The sequence below is a fragment of the Phaenicophaeus curvirostris genome, chromosome 11 (genome assembly GCF_032191515.1).
Source record: "Phaenicophaeus curvirostris isolate KB17595 chromosome 11, BPBGC_Pcur_1.0, whole genome shotgun sequence".
NCBI classification, from domain to species: domain Eukaryota; kingdom Metazoa; phylum Chordata; class Aves; order Cuculiformes; family Cuculidae; genus Phaenicophaeus; species Phaenicophaeus curvirostris.
In genome coordinates this window covers 22,910,879-22,935,673 of record NC_091402.1, presented here as the reverse complement: position 1 = coordinate 22,935,673, position 24,795 = coordinate 22,910,879, and the positions used below count along the sequence as shown (strand labels likewise).

The window sequence follows — 24,795 nt, the reverse complement described above, 5'->3', positions numbered from 1 at the left end:
CCGCTGTCTGACACCCATGTCCACCGTTGCCTTCTTCTTGCAGTCCTGGAGCAGAAGCTGGTTACGCTGGAAAAGGCCCCCATGCGGTTCCGGAGCCTTCTGCTCCTGCTGGGGGTCGAGGCGGCCATCGAGAACCTGATCAGAGCGCTCAGCTTGCAGGAATGAACAGCAGCCTCACTTACAGCAGGTAGCCATTTCAAAAGTAGTTTTAATTAAGATATTGTGTTACACAGTCTATAATTTTATTGAATATAAACATTAAGTTATTTTCCATTTAGAAACCATACTCATAAACCATGCTATCTGTACAATTATGGCACGTTATATATAAATTGTCATGACATGAAAATAAATACAGCCATTTAAATACAAAAATGCCAAATAAAATAGTTACATGTACAGAGTGATTTCATTATAAATCTCCCTCTGAATCATTAATGTACCAGAGTGGTTTGTATCTGCTCAACGTTTCCTAGACGCCTGGAAAGTGTTAAAAGATCATGCACTGTCAAAATCAAGTACATAAAAATCCATTTCACAGCTCTGTAAAGTACAGTGATTTTAAAATGATGAGAGAACGGGAAGAGACCCCCCCCCAGGACAGTTACGGAGCCTTCGCATTAAATTAGGGGGAAGGAGACAGCGTGAAGATCTCAAAGACAAACTATGCTAAAAAGAACAAAGGGCATCTGCGCAAAGGAACTGCTTCCCCCCACCCCGAGCTGACAGCGCGGAACAGGACAAGGACCATCACCCTTCTGTAAGAGAGGGACGAGTTCACCGCTGCCCTGTCCCTGCTGCGAGGGGGAAGCTCCAGTAGGCAACACATTATGAAAGCACCACATTCCATACACTCATCCCTGAAGAAATAGTGGGATCAGGCAGATGCCTCGTACTCCTCCCTCAGCGCCCTCAGACGTACCATTTGTCAGCAGGGTTCAGCTCAGCACCAGTGCTCGCAGCCAGACCTGCACCTCTGCACCTCACCTCCTCTAGGGCAGGGAGGGACCGTTGTTCCTGAAATACGAGGGGCCAAAACACCATTTTGGGTCTCAGGTAACGCTAAGAGACGTCCTTCTCAAACCCACAGCTGCTCCAGCCACGCAACCAACACAACTGCCGGCTCCGTTTATAAGTTACTATGGATTTTTCTATAGCAATAGCAAAAAGGGGAGAGAAACCAAGAGCTGAAGCACCACTATCTGATCACTCGAACAGCCTCCTGCTGTTCTGGTAGGTCAGGAAGGACTGACAGACCAGACCAGTTTCTGTCAGTCCGCAGCTCAGCGACGCCAGAGATTCAGTGTTGATGAGCAGCAACTCTACAGAGGATCCTGCTGGGTGTAAGGCAGGTTACGGTCAAGTTTGAGACCCAGGAGACAGGCAAAATACATTGCTGCTTTATCCACCAGCATGGGACTGGTTTAGCTCCTTTTGTGTAGGCTTTCCTTTATTTCATTTTTAGCTCTTTCTAGTGTGAAAATGAACACATTTGGTTGATGGGCACAGTTACAGCACTGAAACCTGAAACCTTCTGTGGTGGCCAGTCCATCCTTCCTTGCTTTGAACAAATCCTTACTCTCAAGCTCGGGGCCTTCCTCGAGGGCAGCTTTTACTGCGAAACCTCAAGCTTTCAGCTGCACGTGCCCTCGCTGAATCGCTGGCATAGTGACGCCAGTCTGGCTCCAGTGCTCAGCCTGAGGACGTGACCCCTGCAGCTTCAGAAAATCAGATGCTGTCGCCTTTTTGCCTGTATCACTTAAAAAGAAGGAGCCCAAGAGCAGGTGGTCTGCTAGCAGTAGGTGGGGCCCAGCCGATCACTGCCAGCCTGACACAACCTGACCTGAAACAACCCCGAACGCGGAGCACACGTTACTGTTAGAGCTTCATTCAGGGGAAGAGTGAGCTGTGGTTTCACCTTCAATAGCAGCACATCATGTACAGAAATCAAAGACCGCTGTGGCAGCCAGGTGAAGCCCAGCTGTCATAAAACTCAAGGATGCTTACCTGTAACCTCTGCCCCTCAGCTTCTGAAGCTTTGAGCAGATAGAAGGTGAACACAGAGCCTCTCAGGGGTCCTGGAGTTCTCAGTCCCAGGCACAAGGACTGAACCACGTTCTGCAGCACATGGCAGCTCATAGCTCAGTAACACTTGAGCAGCCACCTCAGTTGTACTTCAGGGGACTTAATGGTAAAGCTTTATGTCGAGTTTTGTCAGAGCAGTCCCTTGTCCCAGTAGGTACAGGAGACACTGAGCACAAGGCAATTCTCTCATTAGTCATTAGCCTTCCTACGTTAGTGCAAGACTTCGGGAACCTTTCAATTCTGTGCTCTTTCAACACTAAGGAAGTAGAGTTTTAGTATAAACTTGCCCTGTCCTCTGGCTCCCAGTACGGCCCGTTAGCTGCCTTGTCACATTGAATACATTCATTCAGGTTATTCGGTGGACGCGTGGCTTAGTGCTATCCCATGTCTCTGAAAAGGCATCCCAATGAGAAATCATTTCTTAAAGCAAGAACATTCACAGCTGAAAATGCACTGAACACAATAGAAATAAAATCACCATAATCGTATCCATTAACTTTTCACTTTCTCATGTGTTCCAATAAAAATAACCTCAAGGAGTCGGTCACACTTTGTGGAGAACTAACGTGCAGTCTTCATTCTCCTTGAAGAGACCAGACATCACGGGGTCGTCTTTGGCCTGTACGTTCCTCAGGTAGTAGTTCACGATCTTGCCGTCGAGTTTGTACTGGTGAGGAATGCTGTCATAGGGCTTGAGGTCCAGGTCCAGGACGGAAACGGAAAAGATGAATCTGGATTTGGACGTCAGTACCACAGGTCTCTGCTCCGAGCTGGAAAACAAAACCCGATTGCATGTCTGAGTCATGGAAGGGAATGGTTGTGTGTGCCCCGAGGCCCCTCGCATTCATGACTAACATTTAGACAAACTTCAGCTAACGCAGCATTTAGGGCCCTGCAGCTGCAGCTCAGCCAGGCTAAAAGCACAGTTGCTGACACCTCCAGCCGGTTTCCTTGCAGCTTCCCCAACAGCCAAAGTCAAACCCTGCTCCGGCACCATCTCTGCCATCAGTGACTCTACCCGGGCGCTGTGCCTGGGTTTTATTGATGCGCTTAATAAAGACTCCTCTAATCAGGCGGTGAGAGGCAGCTCACCTGGAAAAATCTCTCCTCCTGCCTCAGCAAGGCAGAAAAACTGTGCCTGGTGAAACCCGGGCAGCTCCGCCGTGAACAATCAGTGCACGTTTCAGGAAGGGAGTAACTAGGAAATCTTACCCCTTTTTGTCAACATAAAACTCTTTGGAAACAGACTCTTGCTCTTAAGCAAAACCTCCACTGTACTGACAGGCTCCCAGCTGGGTCCTGGGCAGGAACAAACTGCCTGAATGGGGCAAATGCAGCTCCGGTTCCTGACGGAGCCGGGTAGTTCGTAGCAGGGCTCTTACCATTCGTCTTGCAGGCAGGGCGAGAGGGCGATCATGATGGAGCAGTCTTTAGCAGTCATCGCTATCCGGTACTGCTGCACCTGGGCAACAACAGAACGTCAGCCTGCTCTTCCAGTGTCTGCCTTGAGAGAAACTCGCGGCTCGTTATAAAATGCATCAGAGCAGTGTGTTGGTATCCTAAGAGCTGGACCTTCTCCCTCTAACAGCGGGTCAGCAGAGCAAGCGCTGTTCCAGCATCCTGCAAGAACCATGTTCATTTCCTGCAGGTTCTTTACTCAAAGGCCAAACCAGCACCAGTTCACGCAAACACTTCCCCCACCTAGAAAGGAAATAACCAGCTCTTTTTCTCTCAAGAACTATTTCCGTGTGTGTGTGCATGTTTTTAACTGCCGCCGCTATCACGATACCCCAGCCCCAGTTACGCACCCCACCGGCCCAGGCCTCTCACAAGACAGTGATGCTAACGGGCCACCCTTAGACCGGCTGATGCAGCATCAACACCGCGCACAGAAGTACCTTTGTCAGTGCAAAGGCCACCGTCCCGTCGTCTTCAGTTGAAAGATCTAGCAGCTTCTCATAAAACGCCTCATTGTACGGCCCGTCGATCTGTAAGGTACTTCTAAAGAAATTGTAAAAGAAGATTTACGCACAGCCAAGAGGCTGAGAAGATGATCAACAAAATCTTTCTTCGGCAGCCCAGATACTCAGAAAAACCAGCGACACCGATAAACACAGCAGTAGCCCGATACTCAGAAAGCTAATGCGCACCATGACCAGTCCCTGTTACTCTCACATCACTTAGGATTTGCTGTCTAGCGTTTGGGTCGGTTTTTTTAAAGATGATGAACCACTGCTAATCCACTGCCACCTGCGTACAAGCACAAGAACAGTATTTTGGCAAAAATGGGTATGTTTCAACATTTGTAATGGTTTGTGGGACCTCCCTGGACGCTCGCTGACAGTACTGGGGGTCTTCACATCTCCGTTCTGTGCTGACAGGGGAAGGGTTTACTCGGCCTCCTCCTTCTCAAGTCAAACACCTGAACTCTCGCTGAACTGCTGGGCTGGGAAAAAGCGGGGTATGCAGGACACTGACCCCCAGGGGACAGGACGCATCTCCAGGTGATTGTTTGATGCACAAATACACAGGCAAGCCACACAGCCAGTGATTCAGGACAAACTTCAGACAACGCTTCACTCCAGTGTGGCGGCAGCAACACCTCACAGCGAGACCCGCACGCCCTCGTGTGAGCAGCGGCAGAACCGCACAGAGCGCATCCTGCTGCACACCCACTGGCTCCAAACAGAAAAGCAAAACCATCAAGCCTTACCGCTCTTCAGGGAATTCCTCCAGGTACTGCTCAACTCGGCTGTACAGGGGGTAGAGTCCTTCAATATCCAGCATGTCGAGCATCTGCGCCTGAAGGGTTTTGTAAAGGAGACAGCCCCTCGGTAAGCCAGAGCTCTCCAGTTTGTGTTTACCTAGGAGAAAATACATTTTCAAATAAGGCAGATCCGAGTTGTCTTTACAGTTTGCCATCACAGGAGCTTGTTCACAAAGCAAATCCACACACTCTTCAGACCAGTCACCAGGAAAAAACAACGCAACCCAGTTCAGTCTCCAGGCACCAGGGGGCCAGGTGCGTGCGCTCACCTGCACATTTAATCCACACAGAGGTGACTGCAGAACAAACCACCCAGCACACGACATACAAGTTACACAAAGCCCCAGACTTCAATCTATGTGATTGAGGCTACAAGAACTTTTTCATATGAGTTTGAAGCTGCTACAAATCCACTTTCAGCAGTAAGGACTGAGCATTTCAGATACAGGGTCTTTCAGTATAGTATAAAGCAATGGGTATTTGCTGTAATTTCTGTAAGAGCAACAGACAATAAAACCCACCAGCAAGGAAGATCTTCCTCAAAAGCAGAGTAAGCAGCATGCTGTTTGTATCGTTAGGATAACTAGCAGCACGTGGAGTAAATAGAGCTTTACAGTGCTAGAAGTGCTCGCTACAAGGTCATGTCAATAAAGCAATTACCCAGCAGTTATGCAGCTCAGAACTCAAATGGTCACTAAAACCCCACTGTTTCTGTTCTCACATCAGTAAGGAAGAGCAAGTGAGAGGCAGAGATCCAAACCGTTATGTGATAAACGGTTCATTTTTGACAGTGCTCAACAAGTTATTGCTTACCATTTCTTGCCAGCTCCTTGTTAAAAGCACTTGCTTCACAGTAGCTTCTTCCTTGTGAGATAGGAACAGTCTTCATATCGCCTGCCCTGCAGGCCTCTGTACTACTCAGCAGCGCCATGGTTATAACATGGATGAGTTCTTTAACAATTGTCCTTGTGCAGTGGGGTCCACTGACCAGCCCATTGGAAGGGAAAAAGAAAGGCTTTAAGTGACGAGCGAGTTCGTTCCAGTCAGAGAGATAGTCCTGGTCATCTTTACAGCCATAAATTAGTTCCCCGTTCTGCAAACGAGACAAAAAAAAATTAGCACTTCACAAAATCCAGCTATTCATACTTGGTTAATCAAAACACCAGAATTAAGGGCACCTAGCACCGAAACGTGCATCAGTGAACAGCCTGCACACCCATGCACACATTGCCCCTCCGGTTTTACCAGACACCCTGGTGACAACCTCTGAGTTGGCACCAAAAACCCATGTAAGTCACTTGCTGCTTTCCCAATTTAACCAACTCTAAGAAATCAGAATAACACAAGTGAACTCATATAACATTTTCCTATAGGTTTTTTTCTGAATAATATCCATAGTGAAGAAGCGATGTATGGAACCCCCTTCTTTTAAGGGCCAAATTGGAAACCAGAAGGCTGCAGAAAGGGATGGAGATGGCGTGGCAGTTAACTGTACTAACAGGAAAACCAGGACAGTTCTTACAAGTTTAAGTGGTACAAAAACAGTTGCTTTAATACTGGAAATAGGTTGTAAAGAATCTTATTTCCTAGAATCAATGTGAAAATCTGCATAAGCCATCAGTTACCACTTTGTTTTTCCCAAGTTACTCCCACAGAGGAGGAAGCTTTTCCCATCCCCAACCAGGCACATTGTGCTGCTGGCAGTAACTTCTAAACATCTGCAGCAACGTGCAAAGTTCTCTACCTTCTTCCTCCTGAGGAAACACAGAAAGCTGAAAGCTTTGGCCATCTGCAAGAGTCCTTTTCTACCTTCTTCTACCAGCTGTTCCTGAGCAACCCTCTCGGACTGAGCCATTATGGGAAAGGATCACTGACCTGGCCTAACTTGAGATGAAACTAAGAATTCTCCTGTTTCCTTTGGTGGGGCCAGTAGTGACAGTGCTGATCAGGCAGTTTTGAAGGCGGATCTGGACTGTTCAGATGCTTAAGTCAAGTTGTTTAAAAGCCAAGGCAAAAAAAGCAAGCGGAGAGATGCGATTGCTTACCTTAAATATTTTCAAGTTGTTCTGTGCCTCCTGTAATAAACTCTTCAAAGCAAAGTGCATTCGCTGTTTGTTTCTGGGGAAAACAAATAAATCCAAGAATGTTTTATCACGGCCTTTAGCTGTTTGCACCCATGCCGGGGGTGGGAGGTGGAGCTCTAAGGAACCAGAGCAGGGCGCCCATTAAGCCTTTTACTGGTGCTGAAATAACTGCAAAGACAGAGCAGCTCTTCCAATGAGCACTTCAACTCCGAGCAACAAAGAGCTCTTGGGTGCAGTATTCTGTGCCAGAGCACCGGAACCTCAGTAAGAGGCTGATTCCTGAGACAGGGGCAAAGAGGTACAGAGACCAGGAACACCCACCACAGAAGTCAGACAAGCAGGCACAATCATCCTCACTACTACAGTGGAAGTCAAAGTAATTCAACCAAACACCCTAACAGAGATAGTTCGGCAAAAGCAGAGTAAGTCACACACTTCCTTACCCTGAGAAGAGATCCAGCGGGCAGTATTTACTCGGTCGCTTCCACTTGCCATTTGCTACCTGTTGAAAACCCAGACCACTACTGTTAATCGCTGTGAAACAACTGCTCTCGGTCATGTCTGCAGTCGGGTGCGTGGCACAGACACCCCAAAAAGCCCTCGGAAGACACAGCTCCTGCCACCAGGGGCCTTCCCCCTTGTATTTACCTCCAGCCACTCGCACTGCATTCACAAACGGGAAGCGCAGAGTAAAATCGCACTACGTTACAGCACGGCAGTTACAGCATTTCAGACACACGCTGGGCACCGCGCACAAGAATTCCACGTGGGTTCCGTGCTGTTCCAAGTTACAGAATGCCACCAGGTGATTAGTGAGTGGTACTCAAGAGGCAATTTTGTCACCAGAGCTGACCCAATCAAGAGCATTAAGGCTTCCCAAAGACTGATCACGTGTTTCTGTGCGCCAGCTCCCAGGGAACTCGTTCCATCTCTCACCAGACTCACACCCAGCAACTCAGGCATGCAGCCGCCTACTGGCTTTAGTCACGGCTGAAGCAAGTTTCAACAGGGAAGCAAGACTGGAGTAGCACATCAAGTACAGAGCAGCCACTGGGTAGCAGGAGTACTTTAAAACATTACCTTCAGATGCTGATGCATACAGTAACGACACACCTTGTGCTTTATCTCCTGTGAAACATGGCTGGAAAAAGGAATGAAGCCACACTTCGGCTAAAACAAAAACAAGAAAGGTCATAAATATTTCTTCCTTTATCGAAACACATGCAACGCTTTCTAGTTAAAGAAAAATATAAACCACTTAAAAGCTTTATATTATTCCCAGTCCTCACTTAATAAATAAGGACGCACAAAGCTGTGGCCTACAAAAAGCCTCCCAAGTTTCAGAAGGTCAGGAACTGGAAGAGGGAGGGGGCTGTTCCACCCCATAGGTCCCGGGGAAAGCAGTGAGCTCCGCCTTATGCCCTGCTGCACTCAGTGACGGTGCTCTGGTCAGCACACACGAAACACGCAGTCCCCGCAGGTGCCCCTCCCGTTCCACACCTTAATCTCTATGCAGAGGATGGGCCGGTGCTCCACAAAGCGGTAGGGCTGCAGCCGGGTCAGGTTGGGAAGGCACATCGCGTAACCACTAAGAGTGTCCATGTCCTTATCGCAGCGAGACTCTGGGGGAAACAAAGCACAACACCAACCAGATAACGATGCGCATGGAGGTTTAGTTTGCTCTGCAGTTTTCTTGTTCACTGAGTAGAGGAGTGGGAACCAACTAGGAAAGACAAAACAGCGTAGTGGGCTTTAGCCAACGATGCCCCTGCATAAATTTGCCCTCCCCTCAATCAACCCATTTTCAGCTTCCCAAGCCTTGGGCAGGCACCCACAGTGTCTCCAGAGCTGCTGCTGCAAAGAGCCAGCAGTTCCAGGGCACCTCTCCCACCTCCCCTTGCTGAGCTTGGTAAAGGCCTTCACAGCAAGCTGAAAGCCTGTTAAAGATTTCATACACACGGGCTTATAGTGGATCCCATTCCCTAGTTTGATCAAACTTGTGTCAGATGCAACTTTTCATTCCTGAACACACTTTTTCTCAACAGATTTTCAACTTGTCATTGTTGAAATCCTGCAAGAAGTTTCCTCATGTGCTGCAGGACGATGCTTTGTAACTTTATAACAAAGCACAGTGCTCTACAGTTTGAGCAGGGCCCCCCATTAATGCTTACCAGGCCTCTCTGGCTGAATTTTCAAGCAGAGCTGTCTGACAAAGTCTAAAGGCAGCTGAACAATTTCCTAGTGAAAAAAAGAAAGGTAAAATTTTTTTTTTTTTTTCAACACAAAATGAATGTCCAATCTGTGGGTCTGTGAGCAGCACACCACAGCCCTGTGGATGTTAGCAGTACAGGGAGCTGTGCAGGCAGCAGCTTCTCCCTCCACTGACCGTCTGTTGTGACACCTGCGCCTGCAATCACAGGCGACACTCCACTATGAGAAACAAAAGCTAATTTAAAGGAATGCAAGAGAAAGAGCATTTCCAGTGAAAGCTTAACATGCATGGAGAAACCTGCATCACTTTGTCCTTTTTGCAAATGAAACGCCCTATTTCATCCCACCCCAAGTCTCACCTCCCACCCTTCCCAGGCAGGACTGTGCAGCTCAAGTGCAGGAGAAGGTCCAACTTCTCCACTCTGGGACCCCATGTTCAGTTACCAGATCTGGCTGCCCAGAAGAACCGAGTCAGCGGCAAGAAACAGGGCTACCTCTAACTGCACAGAAACAATTCACATGGACCAAATTCCCTGCCGTGCTCTGCAGTCAGTCTAAAGAACTCCCTCACACACCTCAGCCTCACGCGGGGCAGAAACGACTGCTCTTCTCACCAGTAGCTTGAAGTATTTCAAGGGCAGTCCAATTATATTACAGAGGGCAGTCCAATCACCTCAGCAGCAGAGTGGGAATCTTTGGTCTGATCCAAATGCCTCCTGCATGTTTATCTTGCTCAAGAATATCTGTAAGCCCTATTGATTCCCTTTATGGGCACTCAGTGCTCACAGTGCATAAGCCACTTATTTTAAGAATAAAATATTTACCCCATGGTGAACATAACTCTCCCCGAAGAATTGCTTCATGACATGCTTTCCAAAGTCAACGATATTTCGTAGATGCTGTAGTATTTCCTCTGGAGTCTGCAAGACAGAAACGGTGTCATTTAACTGTGAGAGAATGATAAACAACCCTCAAGAACATATGCACCTGGTCAATGACTGAGCAAAGTAGCCTAATTGCTCTGCAGAGGTTGGTAGGTTGAAATTAGACACAAACATGTGCTACATTTATTTCCCCACTGCTGTCTGAGAGACTTAGATGACCCAGAAAACAAAAAGAACAATCACCTCTTCTGACCAAATTTCAGGGGGAAAGGGGCAGAGAAAATGAAGATGGAAGCAGGGAAGAGTACTCAAGATCTGCTCTGCCCTTGTTAAAACAACTCAAAGAACTGTAACAGTAGGTGAGACGCAGGCTCTGTGCCTCTCTTAACAAGGGAAGTGCAAGAGGGGCTCCAAGTGAGTGGTATAAAATACCTCACCTGGAGATTTGGGAAAGAATGGCCTGAAAGACTGAGCCACATCACAAACCCGTGCATGGACAGGTACAGAATTTGCCAAATCCTGCCCCAGACAGTGAAAGATTTTACCATAAAGTCATCTTCCATTAATTTTATATTATGTGTCTATAACAAAACACTAAAGTTCTTCTACAAGACAAAAATGCTAAAACAATACAGAAACAAAGCTAAGTGAGTCCTGGAAGCAGGACAGCAACATCAGTGCAGGCTGGCTTTGACAGAGGTCACAGAGAAGCTTTGCAACACCACTACTGCGTTCCCAGCACTCCAGCATACTCTTGTTCTCTGCACAGTATTTTATTGTTACCACAGTCTCCATGCTCCTGTGTCCTTTTCATAACACAAAGTTTTCCTGGAACAGCACAGCTCTGCCTCCCTCTCCATTCTGTAACGCACTGGACGATGCGCTTACTCTTGGGACCGACTAACAGCAGAGGAAGAAAAAGTGCCACACTCACATCCAAGGTAGAGGAGAAAATACAAGCGGGAGAAGAAAAACTAAACAGAGCAGGGTAAGAGAAAATAAAATGCTAAGAGGACAACACTGACATAGTGACAAAGTCTAGACAAAGGAGGAAAGACCACAGCCAGCACCAATTAAAATATCTGTAATTAAAAGGAGACATTCTTGAAGCCCTGCCGCCATAAGAGGATCAAAAACTTACTTGAATCATGCTTTGGGTTTCCCAGACTTTTCTCCAGGCGCAACAATAGCAGAAAGGCAACAAATAACCCGTACACACACTGCGTTCATGGGCCTTGCCTTCCTCTGCTTCCCCCTGAGCTGCTTCAGAAACTTTGTTGTCCCTTATTAAACTGAACGCGCTTCCCGTTCACCTTCCTGATCTAAAGCAAAATGCCCTCCCTGTATGTGCACTTCACATTCATCCTTGTTTCTGTTTCCCTGAAGTTAAGGGCTTCCCCCAAGCTTGCCGCATGGCCATAGTGCTTTCTGTAGTTCTTTCTCATGGGAAAGCTGCCACTGAACCGGACAAAGCCATAGTTCAGTAGCTGCTGCAGCTCAGGCTTTGCCAGCACCTCTCAGGTAACACACCCTGAGGACTCCGCAGGAGACTGATGGCAGAACTGGAACCTCCTGCCCCTCGTGCTCTGTTTTGTCCCCATGGAGCACTGTGCTGACACTTCACTTTCACCCTCCACCTCCAATTCTTGATCATTTTTTATCCCCGTTCAAGCAGATCCAAGGTAACTCACTTCTGTTCCAGCAGAAAAACCTTCTGCCACAGGCCAAGGAACTGGCAGATTGTGTCCTGCCATGTTCTTTTTGCAACAGATAGGAAACTAAACCCACCCTCTGGCAAAGGCTATTCCATCAATATTTCATCGCTTTGACCAGGCTCCATGGTGTTTTAGTCGCTGAATCGGTAGTGAACAGCAGAGCTTTCCCGTGACACCAGCTCTGTGCTGCCCCTCGCCTGTCCTGCCAAGCAACAGTCAGTAACACTGCCGTGTCTTCCTCAGCATCGCAACTCTCCAACATTCATTGGCCACGTTAATGCGTCCTCTGTTGCCACCACTCTCCTTACGGAAAGCCTCACCTTCTACACACTGCAGTCATGATCTGTCCTACACAAAGGCCTTGACAGCAGTCACACAATCTTAGTTATGTCAGAAGACCTCAAGTTTCCTCCTGTCGCCAGAGCTCCCGAGAGACAGGCACATTTCAAAACACCCCTTGTTCTCACTCCCGTCAGTCGGGGTTCTCACAGGTTTCCTGTTTCCGCTCAGGCTGGTTACTTGATTACCTGGGGGCTTTTGTTAGCAGCACGTGTTGAATCTTACCTTGTTCTGGTTCGGGGGGGACTTCAGAAACCGCAGCACCACACAGCGCTAGAGGAAGACAGGAAAGAAAACAGCTTCATTAGCATTGAAGTTCATTAGCATTGAAGTACATTAGAATTTCTGAACAGCACAATTGTCTCATCCCCAATCTACCCTGTCCCGGTCAGTAGGGGAAGAAAAAAGCAAAGCAAACCAGGTGTTTTAGATGGTTTCTTCGTTCATCTCAAAATCAAATACACCGTCTGACTCCAGACCTGCCATCTCTGGGAAAACATGCAAGCCCCACTCCAATATCATCTGCTTACAGTATCAGCTCAGATCACAAAGTACGGAGACACGCGAGTTACCAGCGTGTAACAGAGCTCTACAGATGAACATTAAACCTTCAGCTCCTGAGCTTCCAGAAAGCAACACATAACACAGGGACAAATGCAGCAGGTCTCTAAATATTTTACCTTTAAAAAAAAGCCACACTAATTTTTGTCATTTTTACGATTTCTATAAAGTTTTGTAACAACTCAAAACCCTTCATGTTTTCAAAGTATGCAAATTCTGAAGACAGCTTCAGCCTTTAGATTTAAGAGTTGGGATAGAAATCTTTTGTAGCTGTCCTAAGCACATCAAGCCTTTTTCCTTGAGCCTGCTAAGTGCCACGAGTCACACCACAAGTCACCTGAAGCACCTTCCTCTGAATACAACCTTGCTGAAATTAACCATTCCATTCATTAAACAGACTGTTTATACGAAAAGCAAATTCTGACATAATATTAAGGAACCTGCAGCCTCACTAGGAAAGGCCCTGCCTCAGATTAGTCACCCTAAGTATCTGATTGTCAAGACATTCACCCCCCTGAGGCGCTGCAGCCTCTCTGGATGAGGTGTGGATAACACCAGCTGGGCACAACCACATAGTTCCCCTACAGATGGAAAATGCTCTCAGGTGAAAGGTTTCTTGGCTGAATTTTGATTCAGCTTCTTCTACAAGATCTAAAATGAACACCAACATCTCCACCTTGGTTTGGTAGGATTGCTGGGGGATGCTGCCCATTCTGAATGAAGCCCGTGCATCAACGTGCTCCGTGCATGCAGGGTGTCACTTTTACTGCAAAAGCTCAGACCCCCTGCTCAAAATATCCATTAACAAGTGGATCAGCAATCGAGTCACCTGCTCACCACTTCTAATCAGTTCAGTAACTCAATGATGTTGCATTTCAGGGGTGTTGTAGATATTTATCTATCAATCGGTTCCCAGCTAGTTCTGGGAACCTGACTGCTCTCACAGGACTCACTGCAGTATTTGTTCATTTCTGAAGAGGATAAAATGACCAAACCGTAATAGCAAAAGAACACATCACTTGTCTAAAGACATCAAGACAAAACAACAGTCTAAACCACACCTTTCAGCCACAGATGCACCACAGCCAGTTGGCCCACGCTGTGCCATAGCGAGGCTGTCGGATAAGCAGAGCAAAAAAACCCAAACCACAACACTTTTTTCTTTCAGGGGGAAGTGCTCAGCCAGCTCCATCCCTTTGTGCAATGCACAGGTTACACAAGCACATTGCTACAGGACAAAGCTTAACTCATCGGACATCAGCAATGCCACCCACATCAGAATTATCACCGCTGCAAATGTTGTTCCACGTTTTTCATGCTGTTGCATTCCTGATTCACTTGACTTTCCTTGGAAATACTGTCGGTGGTTGTTATCATGAGGGTTTTTGTCAGTCATCTTAAATTCTTAGATCTGTTGTATTTACAGATTGCACATCAAAGACATAATACCCAACTGAACGGCCCCAATCCAGAAGAGCACAGATTCCTTCAGTGGCTGCTCCTTGGCACTCTGAGAATCACACCACCTGGATCCTAATACTCTAGATCTAGATTCCATTCCCTACGTGCATCCCCGTAAGTCCTTCCATTGCGTCACACATCCATCAACGCACCGTTACCATCCAGGTGGTTGGGTAATCAGATAGCAGTCCTATACAAACGAAAAGATGAAAACACAGGCTGCAAAAATCAAGCAGAGAAAAAAGAAACCTTGCATGGAGGCAGGCAAATGTAATACAAGAAACGTGAAGAGGCCTCACGTCTTTGGAAGAAGCAAGGCAAGCTAGGAAAAAAGTGAATTCAAAGGAAGAATTCTGCGCACAATTGTTTGAACTTCTGCAACTCTTTCTCTGCAAAGATGTTCAGCATCCAGCCAGTGAGAAAAGACTGAAAAAAGCCATCAGAATATCAAACACGATTGCTCTCATCCTCACCAGAGAACAGCAGTTTGATAACAGATAACAAACATCCTTACTAGCATCAAGGACCCTACCATGGCTACAACAAAAACCACCTCCAATTGCTACAGAGAACTCAAAACAAATGATAACAACAGGGATACTGAAACCTGTGTCTCTTGAGAGAGACTGACAAGTCCCTCAGCTGCTGAGGTGATGTACTCAGGATCCCATGTTCTGGAGAGGCACAATCTCCAGCCACAGTTGTTTGAGACTCCTGCCTCAAGCCTGTGGTCCCACCGAGAAAGGCAAATCCCATCATGAAACAATTGTTTGGTTTAAATCATAACTGGCAGTTAGCATTTGCCAATAAGGAGATAAGAAGCTGTGGGAGGGGCTGTGAACACATGCTCACAGAAGTCACTGGCATCAGAAAACATGGATGCATACAGATGACTCGTCCTAACATATCTTGGGAAAGAACAGTTTGCTGGTCTTAGTCCCCCAGAAGGTTATTTGCAAGAATTTTTCTTCTCCAAAGCAGTTACTACAGCTATTATTTCAATCTTACTAAGTGAAATCCGGAAACAAAGCAATCCTCGGTAGTTAAGCCAAAACACAACTGGCACCAGTCCAGGTAATGCCAGCAAAATTGTTTAGAAGTGCAGAGATGTGTATTCTCCTTCTGCTTTTACCACCCCAGTGCACACGGCTTTAAAATAAACTTCTGTATGTAAAGATGAAGAATTAGCCTGTCCAAACACAAAGCCTGGGAAACATCACTTCGGCCCCTGCTTTTCCAAATGAGCAGGTTCACGTCATTTGTTATTACTCTATTATTATTCCAAACAGCAAACACTGACTGGTTTTGTCTGGAGGCAAAGCCTTACTCTAACATCTGGTTCTGCAGCTGCCCAGTACAATTATAAGATCCTTATCTAGTTGGTTACCTATTTAGGTTCACATATGCAAGATCTACTGGTAGAAACCAAGATGCTTTGGGGAGCGATGTCTTAGCCCACCACTCTCCCCACACTGTTTAACTCCCTCACTCCAGGGTCAGGAACTGTGATATCCAAGAACTTGCCAGTGTTTTTGTAAGCCCTGTACACCATTTCCCATCACAAAGTTCCTCACCTGCCCACCGCGCTCTGCTGGCAATACAGTCACTCTGACAAGGCACGTGATACGCAAGCAGAACACGAAAGCCCACTTTGTTTTAAAGGTGTCCACGTAAAAGCCACAAGCCTCCATCATGAACACCACAGGGGGAAACTCTCACACAGTCTGGTAACAAACCTCTCCTGACAATTATTACTAACCTATTTGTTGCAACCAATCACACACACCACCACCAGTCACGGCTGTAAAAGCAGGCCCCCACGCAGCCTGGGCACCTCAGTCTAAGCTTACCTCCACGGTACTCGACACACGACACCTGTAAAGGTCTCCTCAGCCAGGGTGTCAGTGTTCTGTGCAACATGGAGATGGAGGAGATGAACACATATCAAGCACTGGAAAATTCTGCAGCTTTTGAATGAAGTACACAGATATTGTACAGATATCTTGTACAGAATATTGTACAGATGGAGTGTCTTCCAGCCCCCTTTTGTTCTGCATAAAGTGGATAAGATCACACAGAACAAAGTGAGGAAAGCTACGTTTCCTGACAATACAGAGGAAGTTTAGCAATTGCTCACGTAAAGTGCAAGAACCCATTAAAAAATCAGAATAATACTCTTTTATTTAGCATAGGAGCCCCTTAAGAACAGTCTTTTCATCGCATTCCACAAATAAGGGATTTCTGCATAGCACCATTCAGTATGTTAAGCAAACCACCACGATTTTTGCTTTCCTTAGCACAGGGCTCTCAGCTTGCACGCGGCTTCAGGTGCTCCTTCCCCTTTTTCTCCTGCCTGCTTATGCTCCAGATTCCCATGACAGTTAAGCATTAACTCAGGTCCCACTTTGCAGCTAAGCTTTGTATAACCCTGCAATTTGCAGATGGTACCGATTCCAGGAGAATTTTATGACTGCACTAGGCAGGAGTAAGAAGGAAGTGTTTGCCCTTCAGGTAAGCCATGTAATCACAGTGCCTGAAGTGATATCCAGTTATACACCCCCTGGACAAGGTGGAAATGCACACCAGAGAGAATGAGTAAGCCAATCAATGCCTGGCCCTCAGCTGCAGGACTGACTGGGTAACCTGGCAGATGTCCCTGGCACACAAGCTGTCTAAAGACAGGCAAGAAAAACCTTAACATTTAACAGCCTATCAGACACCTCATCAGTCTGTCAAACAGCTAAGTTACACCAACAAGAACATAAAAACACATACCAAGCTTCTGTTGTTTAAAGTACTCTAAACCTCCACCCAGCAGCAAACACGCACTGCCCAGGATTAAGGTGCCTTGCCAGCTGCTGCTGTGCTGGGGAAACAAACCATTTCAGGAAAATATTAATAGGGAGGGGAGGAAATTAAAAGCCAGAACAATAAGAATGAAGTTAACTAATAAAATGGAGAGCTAGAACAAGTTAATAATTCCAAGCATCCTGCACACCTCAGCTAGGAGAAACTTAAGCAAGCCCTGGGCAACTGCTCCATTGAATGCAGCATCTCTGCTCCTCCCTAACTAAAACCAGAAGGTCAGGACAGCATTACTATGCATCTCAGGAGCAATATGCTGAGGCAAAGATATCACCCGCTGAGAGGCTAAAGGGGAGGAAAGAACTGGAGAAGTGAATAAAATCAGCTGTTCTACTGACTGCTCCTACACAGCTCATGAGTCAGCCAAGTCACTTCCACCAAAGCCACCAGCCCAGCACTGTTGCTGACCAAGGGCAGACATCGAGCAGCACGGGAAGTGGAGTGTGGCCCCAGGACCTCCACCTTCATTGCAGTTACCAAACACTTGGATCAGACCGAAAAAGAAAAAGCTTTTTAGATAACAACTAGATCTCATCAGCTGTGAAAAGAAATTCACAGACTTTAATCCAGCACAGTGCTTAAACAGGAAAAAAAATTATTGTTTTTAATGAAAGATAATGACCTCCTGAGCTTGTCTGCACAACTGGGGTTCAATTTACATTTTCAGTGCATACAGACATCAGCCCTCTGAAAAGTGCCTCAGAAGAAAGGAAAGAAAAAACAGGCATAAGGCAGAGTTTGGACTTCCGAAGAAAGTCACCAGACCAGGTCTGCTCCAGCACTCTGTTATTAGCAAAGGAAGAAGACACCTCTGGGGGAGGAGAGGAGTGTGGTGGTGCTGCTCCAGTGAAGCGTTGCTGTGCACTGCATTAGAGGACTAGACCAAAGACTCACAGGGTTTGTCTCCCATCTCCTCCCACACACGGGCTGCGTGTACCCATCTGCCTCCATGGAACCTAAAGCTCTATCATGGTAAGAAACATTTTAATTGCTGCCTTTGTGTTCTTTCTCCTCTCCATGTTCAGCATTGCTGCTCAGTGCCACCTTCCCTTTCACTTTATGGAAGATCTGACTACATCGCCCTGCATTCAGAGAATCCTTGCAGAGCAGAAACCTGGGAAAGCCAAGGAAAAGGTAAATTTAACAACACTAGGGCAACAAGGAATTGAAATCCCTGTAAGGAATAAAAATTTGACGTAGATGTTGGCCCAAGCTGTTGACTCAGTTTTGGGTCAAGAAAGCTTTGCTGCTAATCCCCAGAACTGGAAGTGCTTCCAAGTTTTAATTCTTCATTTCCAGTAAAAGCTTTGTCAATGGTGCTCCAGCAGAGTTAGGCCAATTGGTTGTGACAGCTACATCGCAGCCGTACCAGTCTAGCCAAGGAACCAAACAGAAACTCTCTTCGTTTCTTCCTAGTGACCACTTAAATATCAGGTAATCGAGATCAGCACAAGTTTCATACAGGTGCCACAGGTCCCAAATTCCAACTCAAAATGGTGATTGCCTCCTGTTCCTAAAAACTTAACTGTTACTTACAGCCAGGCAGACGGCTTTTCCTTTCTTTTCCACTGATGACGCCCCCTGATTGCATACTTGGCTCTTCAACAGGTTTTTATAGTTGCTTGCTTCAGTGAATTTGGGCAGAAGCTCCTCAACTTGCTGACAATAAATAAATAAATAAATAATGGTTTTAAACAGATCTTAAGAAGCCACTACAACTGGGAAGGAAGGAAGGAACAAAGCAAAACATTACATTTAGCCACCAATCTGTTTTCTTGTCCTTTCTCTAAGCACACAAAGGGTGTGCAGGTGTAGGTTTCTGCTGGAGAAACCAGGTCACAGAAATACCCTACAGACTAGCAAAAAAGCAAAAGAGGTTTTAATGGCCCTTAATCCTCACTAAAGTTCTTGCTAGAATCTCAGTCCAACTCCTTCACACCTAAATTTTGCTTCCTCCAGAAAATTCCACAGAGTCAGAAGCAAAACTCTTCCCTGTGTCACATCTCAGAGCCTTGGTGAATCTTTGGACGTATTCAGAGCATGGAATCCCCCCAAAATCACAATTAGCATAGGTGGAATAGAAGAATCTCCTCAAGGATAAAAAACGTTGAAGTCCAAGTCTTACCCAACCCTGGTCTTCCCCGTGAGTCAAAATCTAGGGTTTCTCAGGAATGACTTGGAAGTTTAGGGAGCAACTCTTTACCAATTTCAACAGGACAAAACCAATTCAGCCAACTCCACGTAGAAATGTAATGGAAGAAAAAACAGGACATGCAGGTTTCTGAGCTTGTACAAAATGACATCAGCAGAAAGTGCCTCAAGAAGATTCTCTCAGAAAGACAGCAATTAATGATCAGCACTGCTCCCTTGCTGCCAAACAGCAACAAACAGGAGAGCTGCAGCTAACTACTAATTCTGACCAGAAGCTTCTCGCTCTTTCAGCAAACCTCACTGTGCCTAAACACACAACCTTGTCAATGGCCCTCTCTCAAAATAAGGTTACTACAACAACATTTTCCACTAGAATAATTTGTCATTGTTCTTAAACCAACCAGCCAAAGCACAATATTTCATATTGCAGAAGTACTATTAGGAACAATTACCTAGACTGATGTGATACAAAGAACCCTCTCCTAAGCAGTTGTTTTATTTCAACACCCCAAACCAAATCCACCTCCCCCGTATGCAGAAAGTGTCTCTGCACACACTCTGCAGCTACCATAACACAGCTGCCAGCAGAAGCTGCTACAGACACAGAGTGAAATCAAAGACTCATGCGAAAACACAAGACATCCCTTTCTCCCAGCAAGCTCTGCTCTCTACAAGCCCCTCAGAGCCAGATCAAGGAACAGGAAGGCTGCCTGTGAAAGCAGCACCAACCTCCTCCATCTCTATCCATGTCTCGAAGGAGGGAAATAAAAGAACCAAACGTTATTCACTTACTACAGGCACCAATGTTGGGACTCTTCTGACAGTCCGATGACCCGACTTTATACCCTCCCCCAGCCTCCTTAGCTCTGCTTCATTCACCTCCGCCATCTGCCCTCCTGCCCTTTCCCCATTTTGGAAGCTCCCATACGCTCTGCAGACTGTTTATGTCCTCACTTAAGACCCATCTCAAACCCCAAGGATATTTGTTAGACCTGTAAGTGCTCCACGACGAGAAGCAGGTCATCACAAAGACCCAAGGCATCTGAAGATACAAAGCACAACCTCCTGCGCACACACACCAAGGTTCCTCCAGACTATCTCATCAGATAAACAAGCTGGAAAGAAATTCTCTTTTCTTGTACCACCCCCCAGCAGTCACCTGAAACACAAGCTTCATGTTCAAACGTATTATAAAATGAAGCACTTGGTTACCATAATAGAAAAGAGTGTAAATCAACTGCAGAGACAAGCAGGAGGAATGTATGTGTTTCATCTCATAAAGCACAAACTGGAGATTACAGGCATTTGTTTTGACACGGAGAGGAAATACAAGTCAGTATTTCTAGAGTTGCTTACACTACTTCTACAAACATCTCCTGCAGCCTTCTGAAATGAAGCGTTAAGGGCCTCTGTAAGGGCAAACAGTGGACTAAAATGCAGAACTACAAGTGAGGATTTCCAGCTCTCTTCCAAAACACCAGGTTATCTCCACCTTCGAAAGAGCCAACAGCTCCAAGAAGATACCTATGGCAGCGCCTATGGGTATCTATAGGTATCAAGAAAATACCTATGGCAGAGTCCTCGCAGAGCGGAGGGAAAGTGGGGTTTAGACCTTTCTTGAAATCAGAATTCAATACAGAAGGAGCAACGCTCCAATGAAAACACAGTGAGTGAAAAGCATTTCAGCAGGCTGAAAGACTATGCAAAGGCTTTGTGATCACGATGGAGCTTCAATTTTTATTAAATTAATCACAGCTGCAATTAAAAAAAAATTGAAAAAAAACCCAACAGGAAATGCTTTAACATGGAAATTTGTACCATAATATTCTGTGTCTCCCAGAACTTCAGATTCATCCGAACTGAAATGTTAAAGAGCCATGGAAGTATAAGTTTGAGTATGCACCAGGCGAGCAAGCGCGCAGCTCCAGAGTCAACAATGGTAACTGGAAATGCTTGGCAGACATTCGATCTTTATTCATCAGATCACTTTCTAAATGCTGGAGAAATAATTAAAGTAACTCTGTGAAACCACCACCGTAAGCAGAGACGCATTGAGTAGCCCTTGCCCTGCCCAAGTCCTCTCTTCTTAACCGCATGAATAAGGCACAGCGATGCCCTTGCAGTGATTCTGGAATGCATGTCAGTACAGCGTTCTGCAGGAGCGCAGATCAATAACCAGTAGCAGGAAGAGCAGATCGGGCCGTACTTTAGAGCACTTTCACCTTGACAACAGAGCATGTTCCACAGAACACCAGCTGACAGCTGTCAGACAAACCTTTGTCTATAGGCCGCTGCTCAAAGGCACTGGAACAAGCAGTTGTGTGCTGCCTGCATCCAGGGCTCGTCAGCCCCCCCGGCAGGGCTGCCTGCTGGGCACTCGACTTTCCTGTGAGCAGGTTTTTCATTTTGATGCTTCGCTACCACTGGATTAACAGGGCGTTATGTTCAGGTCTTAAAGTGAAAGATGCACGGAACAGAGCAAACCCAAGAAATAAGCAGAGCCATGAGAGGCCTCTGAACTGGCAACACACTTTGTTCCACTCACTCCTCATCTTCACTCGGCACAACCAAGAACAAGCACACCCGGCCAGGCTGCCGCTCGCCCCAGCCCAGCACCCCGCGCTCGATTCCTGCGCTTGCACAGTACCTGTTATCAGCGCTTCCAACCCCGGTCAGAGGGCAGGAGTTAAATGCCAGTCCCCGGATCTTGCTACATAAAGGGCGAAGCAGCTCACACCCTCTCCTCTGGAAAGATGGGGATAGTTTTTTTCATTTCGTTGAGGTTTTTTTAAAACCTCTTGGACCTTCCTGAAGCAGCAAGGAAGAGAGGTTCTCACATACAGAGGTGGGGGCAAGCTCCCCCCTCCCTCATTCCAAAACACCACTACACATCATGAGGAAGAACACAGAAACAAGCAGCGCTCACACCTCCACCCTGGTCTTTCAGTTACAGCCCCAGCACTTGGATCTGAGCATCCATTCATGTCTCCCTTGCCACAATCGAATCCTGTCCCTCCCACTAGTATCTACACACACAAACCTTGAACTGCAGAGATACAGAAGGCAGCAAGGACAGCTAAAACAAACTTCACCACCTTAGTGACGCTGCTGCTCTATTCAAACCTGAGAGTGACCTGGCATGAAATCACAAGAATGATGATTAATCATGCAAGCATGTCCTGTTAGTAAGAGGCACAAAGTAACAACCAGCATCTAAACAGTATTTTATGTGCCCTAGTTTTACAAGAGTTCGCCTCCGCAGACACAAAGGTCTAAGATGAAAGTTTTACTGCTCCAAAGATATCTATAAAGGAAAAAACACATCACTTTTACTCTCTCTTAAAGTTTTAGTACCATGTTAAAAAGAGAACTGACACACTCAACAACTATTCTGAGTCTCCGACAGGCTCCCTCGCTTACCGGGTCTTTAAAGATGCCACAATTACATCACTATTAATCTATTACGCATTCTGACCCCTATCACCCAGTGACTGAATATCCTTTAAACTGCCTTATTCAAAGCTAAAATTTAGACAGGAAACAAACTCACTGACTACTTGTAGAAAAAAATACCTTTTAAAAAATATTTTATATGAAGAAAGACAAGGAAGAAACAAGAGCCAAAGAAGTGGTACTTGTTTCCGATATGAGGACAGGCTGAGAGAGTTGGGGTTGTTCAGCCTAGAGAGGAGAAGGCTTCAGGGAGACCTTAGAGCTGCCTCCAGTACTGAAAGGGTCTCCAGGAGAGCTGGGGAGGGGCTCTTGATCAGGGAATGCAGCGACAGATGGGACAGGGGGAATGTTTTGAAGATGGAAGAGGGAAGACTGAGATGAGATCTCAGGAAGAAATGTTCTCCTCTGAGGGTGGGGAGCTGCCCCATCCCTGGAGGTGTTCAGGACCAGGTTGTATGGGGCTTGGAGCCCCTGATCCAGTGGGAGATGTCCCTGCCCATGGCAGGGGTGGAACTGGATGGGCTTTGAGGTCCCCTCCCGCTCAAATCATTCTGTGGTTCTACGATTCTATAGTGCCTGTCCTAAAGTCTAGATTTCCAGCATTTTCTCAGACTTAGTATTTGTTAATATTTTTAACATCTATATTATGCTCATAATTCAGAAAAACAGACATAGAATCATAGAATCACCAGGTTGGAAAAGACCCACCGGATCATCGAGTCCAACCATACCCATCAATCACTAAACCATGTCCCTCAGCACCTCGTCCACCCGTCCCTTAAACCCCTCCAGGGAAGGGGACTCAACCCCCTCCCTGGGCAGCCTCGGACAGGGACCAATGACCCTTTCCGTGAAAAAAAAAAAAAAAAGAATGTTTTCAGGCATTCATTTATATACTATTAAAAACGGTTTCCAGGATTCAGCTTTTATTGTAGCTTTTCCCCACTTTTTTCCTACATTTTATTACTGCGGCTTTACCGGTTTCAGATCTATGGAACATCAGGCACGTTCTATGGCCAATCCACGCCAGAATCTGAAGTCAAACACCAAAGCGCGTCTAAGGCCAAGCACGGCCACAGGCAGCGTTCAGAACGAGTGCCCCTCGCCGGGGCGAAGGAGCGAAAGAAGCGACACGGAACCTGGCGGCGCCGGGCGGGCTCTGCCGGGTGCGAGTCAGACCCCGGCGCGAGGCACCCGCGGGGGGCAGGGGCCCTGCCCGGGGCCTCCTCGCGGAGCCGCCGCCCGGGACACCGGCCGGCCCTGCGGACAGCGCTCCCGCCTCCGCACACAACCACGGAACCACGGGGCGGCTCGGGCTGGAAGGGACCTCAAAGCCCACCCGGTACGGGACGCGGCCGCTCCGAGCCCCTCCCCGGGGCCTCCCGCCCGCACACGGCGGCGTCTCCGCCTCGGAGCTCGTCCCCGTCCCGCCCCTCCTCACAAAGGGCCCGGCGGCGGCGCGGCCCCCACACCTGGCAGTGCGAGACGACGAGGCTCTGGTTGCCCTCCCCGTGGTACTTCCATTCATTCTCGTCCATCTTCTCCGCTTCCATGCCCGCTCCGCGCCGCCGGCCCCGCCCGGCCCCGCCCGCCGCCGCGCCGTAACGATCGCGCCCCCCCATGGCGGCGCGGCCGCAGGAAGTCCCGCCCCGGTACAGGAAGTCCCGCCCCGGTACAGGAAGTCCCGCCCCCCGCGCCGTGCGGCCTGTGGGCGCCTCTGTCCTCGCCGTGGGGGCACCGGGCAGGTTGGGAGCGAAGGGGCCGCAAAAAGCCATCCAGTCCCACCCCTGCCACGGGCACGGACACCTCCCGTAGATACGGGGCTCCAAGCCCCATCCAACCCGGTCTGGAACCCCTCCAGGGATGGCGCAGCCACCCCTGCCCTGGGCAACCCGGCCAGGGTCTCCCCACCCTCACAGGGAAGAAATTCCTCCTTATGTCCAGTCTAACTCTGCCCCTCTCCAATCTACAGCCGTTCCCCCTCGTCCTATCGATACAAACCTTTGTAAGAAGACCCTCCCCATCTTTACTGGAGCCCCTTACCGTAGTGGAAGATTCTCTAAGGTCTCCGTAGAGCCATCTCTGCTCCAGGCTGTTATAAACACACTCTGCAAACTGAAATCCTGAGAGTTTAAAACGTCTCTCTTATGGACTCAAGTCAGCAAAGCAAGGCCCACAGCGCTGGGCGCGTGGCTGCAGCAGGGCTGCGTCCAGCCAGA

At 47.4% G+C, this 24,795-nt stretch overlaps 2 protein-coding genes across 3 annotated transcripts in view; one reads left to right on the top strand and one right to left on the bottom strand.

Annotated features, from left to right (window-relative positions):
• CENPP (centromere protein P) overlaps positions 1 to 217 on the top strand; it is an 88,138-nt gene extending 87,921 nt beyond the window's left edge. Inside the window, exon 8 of the mRNA XM_069865514.1 lies at positions 44 to 217. Coding sequence (XP_069721615.1) covers positions 44 to 165 — 122 coding nt within the window. The 3' untranslated portion in view covers positions 166 to 217. The remainder of the gene's footprint in view (positions 1 to 43) is intronic.
• On the bottom strand, positions 191 to 24,214 carry IPPK (inositol-pentakisphosphate 2-kinase). Of its 2 annotated transcripts, none has more exons than XM_069865510.1 (13): positions 24,049 to 24,214; positions 12,311 to 12,358; positions 9,972 to 10,067; positions 9,108 to 9,174; positions 8,437 to 8,558; positions 8,017 to 8,106; positions 7,380 to 7,438; positions 6,898 to 6,970; positions 5,666 to 5,945; positions 4,799 to 4,949; positions 3,984 to 4,086; positions 3,468 to 3,547; positions 191 to 2,855 (listed from the first exon to the last, which is right to left on the bottom strand). In XM_069865510.1, the coding sequence occupies exons 1-13, from the start codon at positions 24,196 to 24,198 to the stop codon at positions 2,630 to 2,632; spliced, it is 1,545 nt and encodes a 514-aa protein (XP_069721611.1). In that variant the 5' UTR covers positions 24,199 to 24,214; the 3' UTR covers positions 191 to 2,629. The 2 variants fall into 2 exon arrangements, with proteins under 2 accessions (XP_069721611.1, XP_069721612.1); XM_069865511.1 differs by lacking the exon at positions 24,049 to 24,214 and adding an exon at positions 21,771 to 21,790.
• Between the last annotated feature and the right edge of the window lie 581 nt (positions 24,215 to 24,795).

What these genes read in the sequence shown, in the direction of transcription:
- IPPK (XM_069865510.1), bottom strand. Translation starts at nt 24,198, where the DNA reads ATGGGGGGGCGCGATCGTTACGGCGCGGCGGCGGGCGGGGCCGGGCGG. An exon ending in AATTCAGCCAGAGAGGCCTG is followed by an intron (nt 8,559 to 9,107) that starts GTAAGCATTAAT and finishes TGTTTCCCCCAG; the next exon opens with AGTCTCGCTGCGATAAGGAC. An exon ending in TGGCCTTTGCACTGACAAAG is followed by an intron (nt 3,548 to 3,983) that starts GTACTTCTGTGC and finishes GTTGTTGCCCAG; the next exon opens with GTGCAGCAGTACCGGATAGC.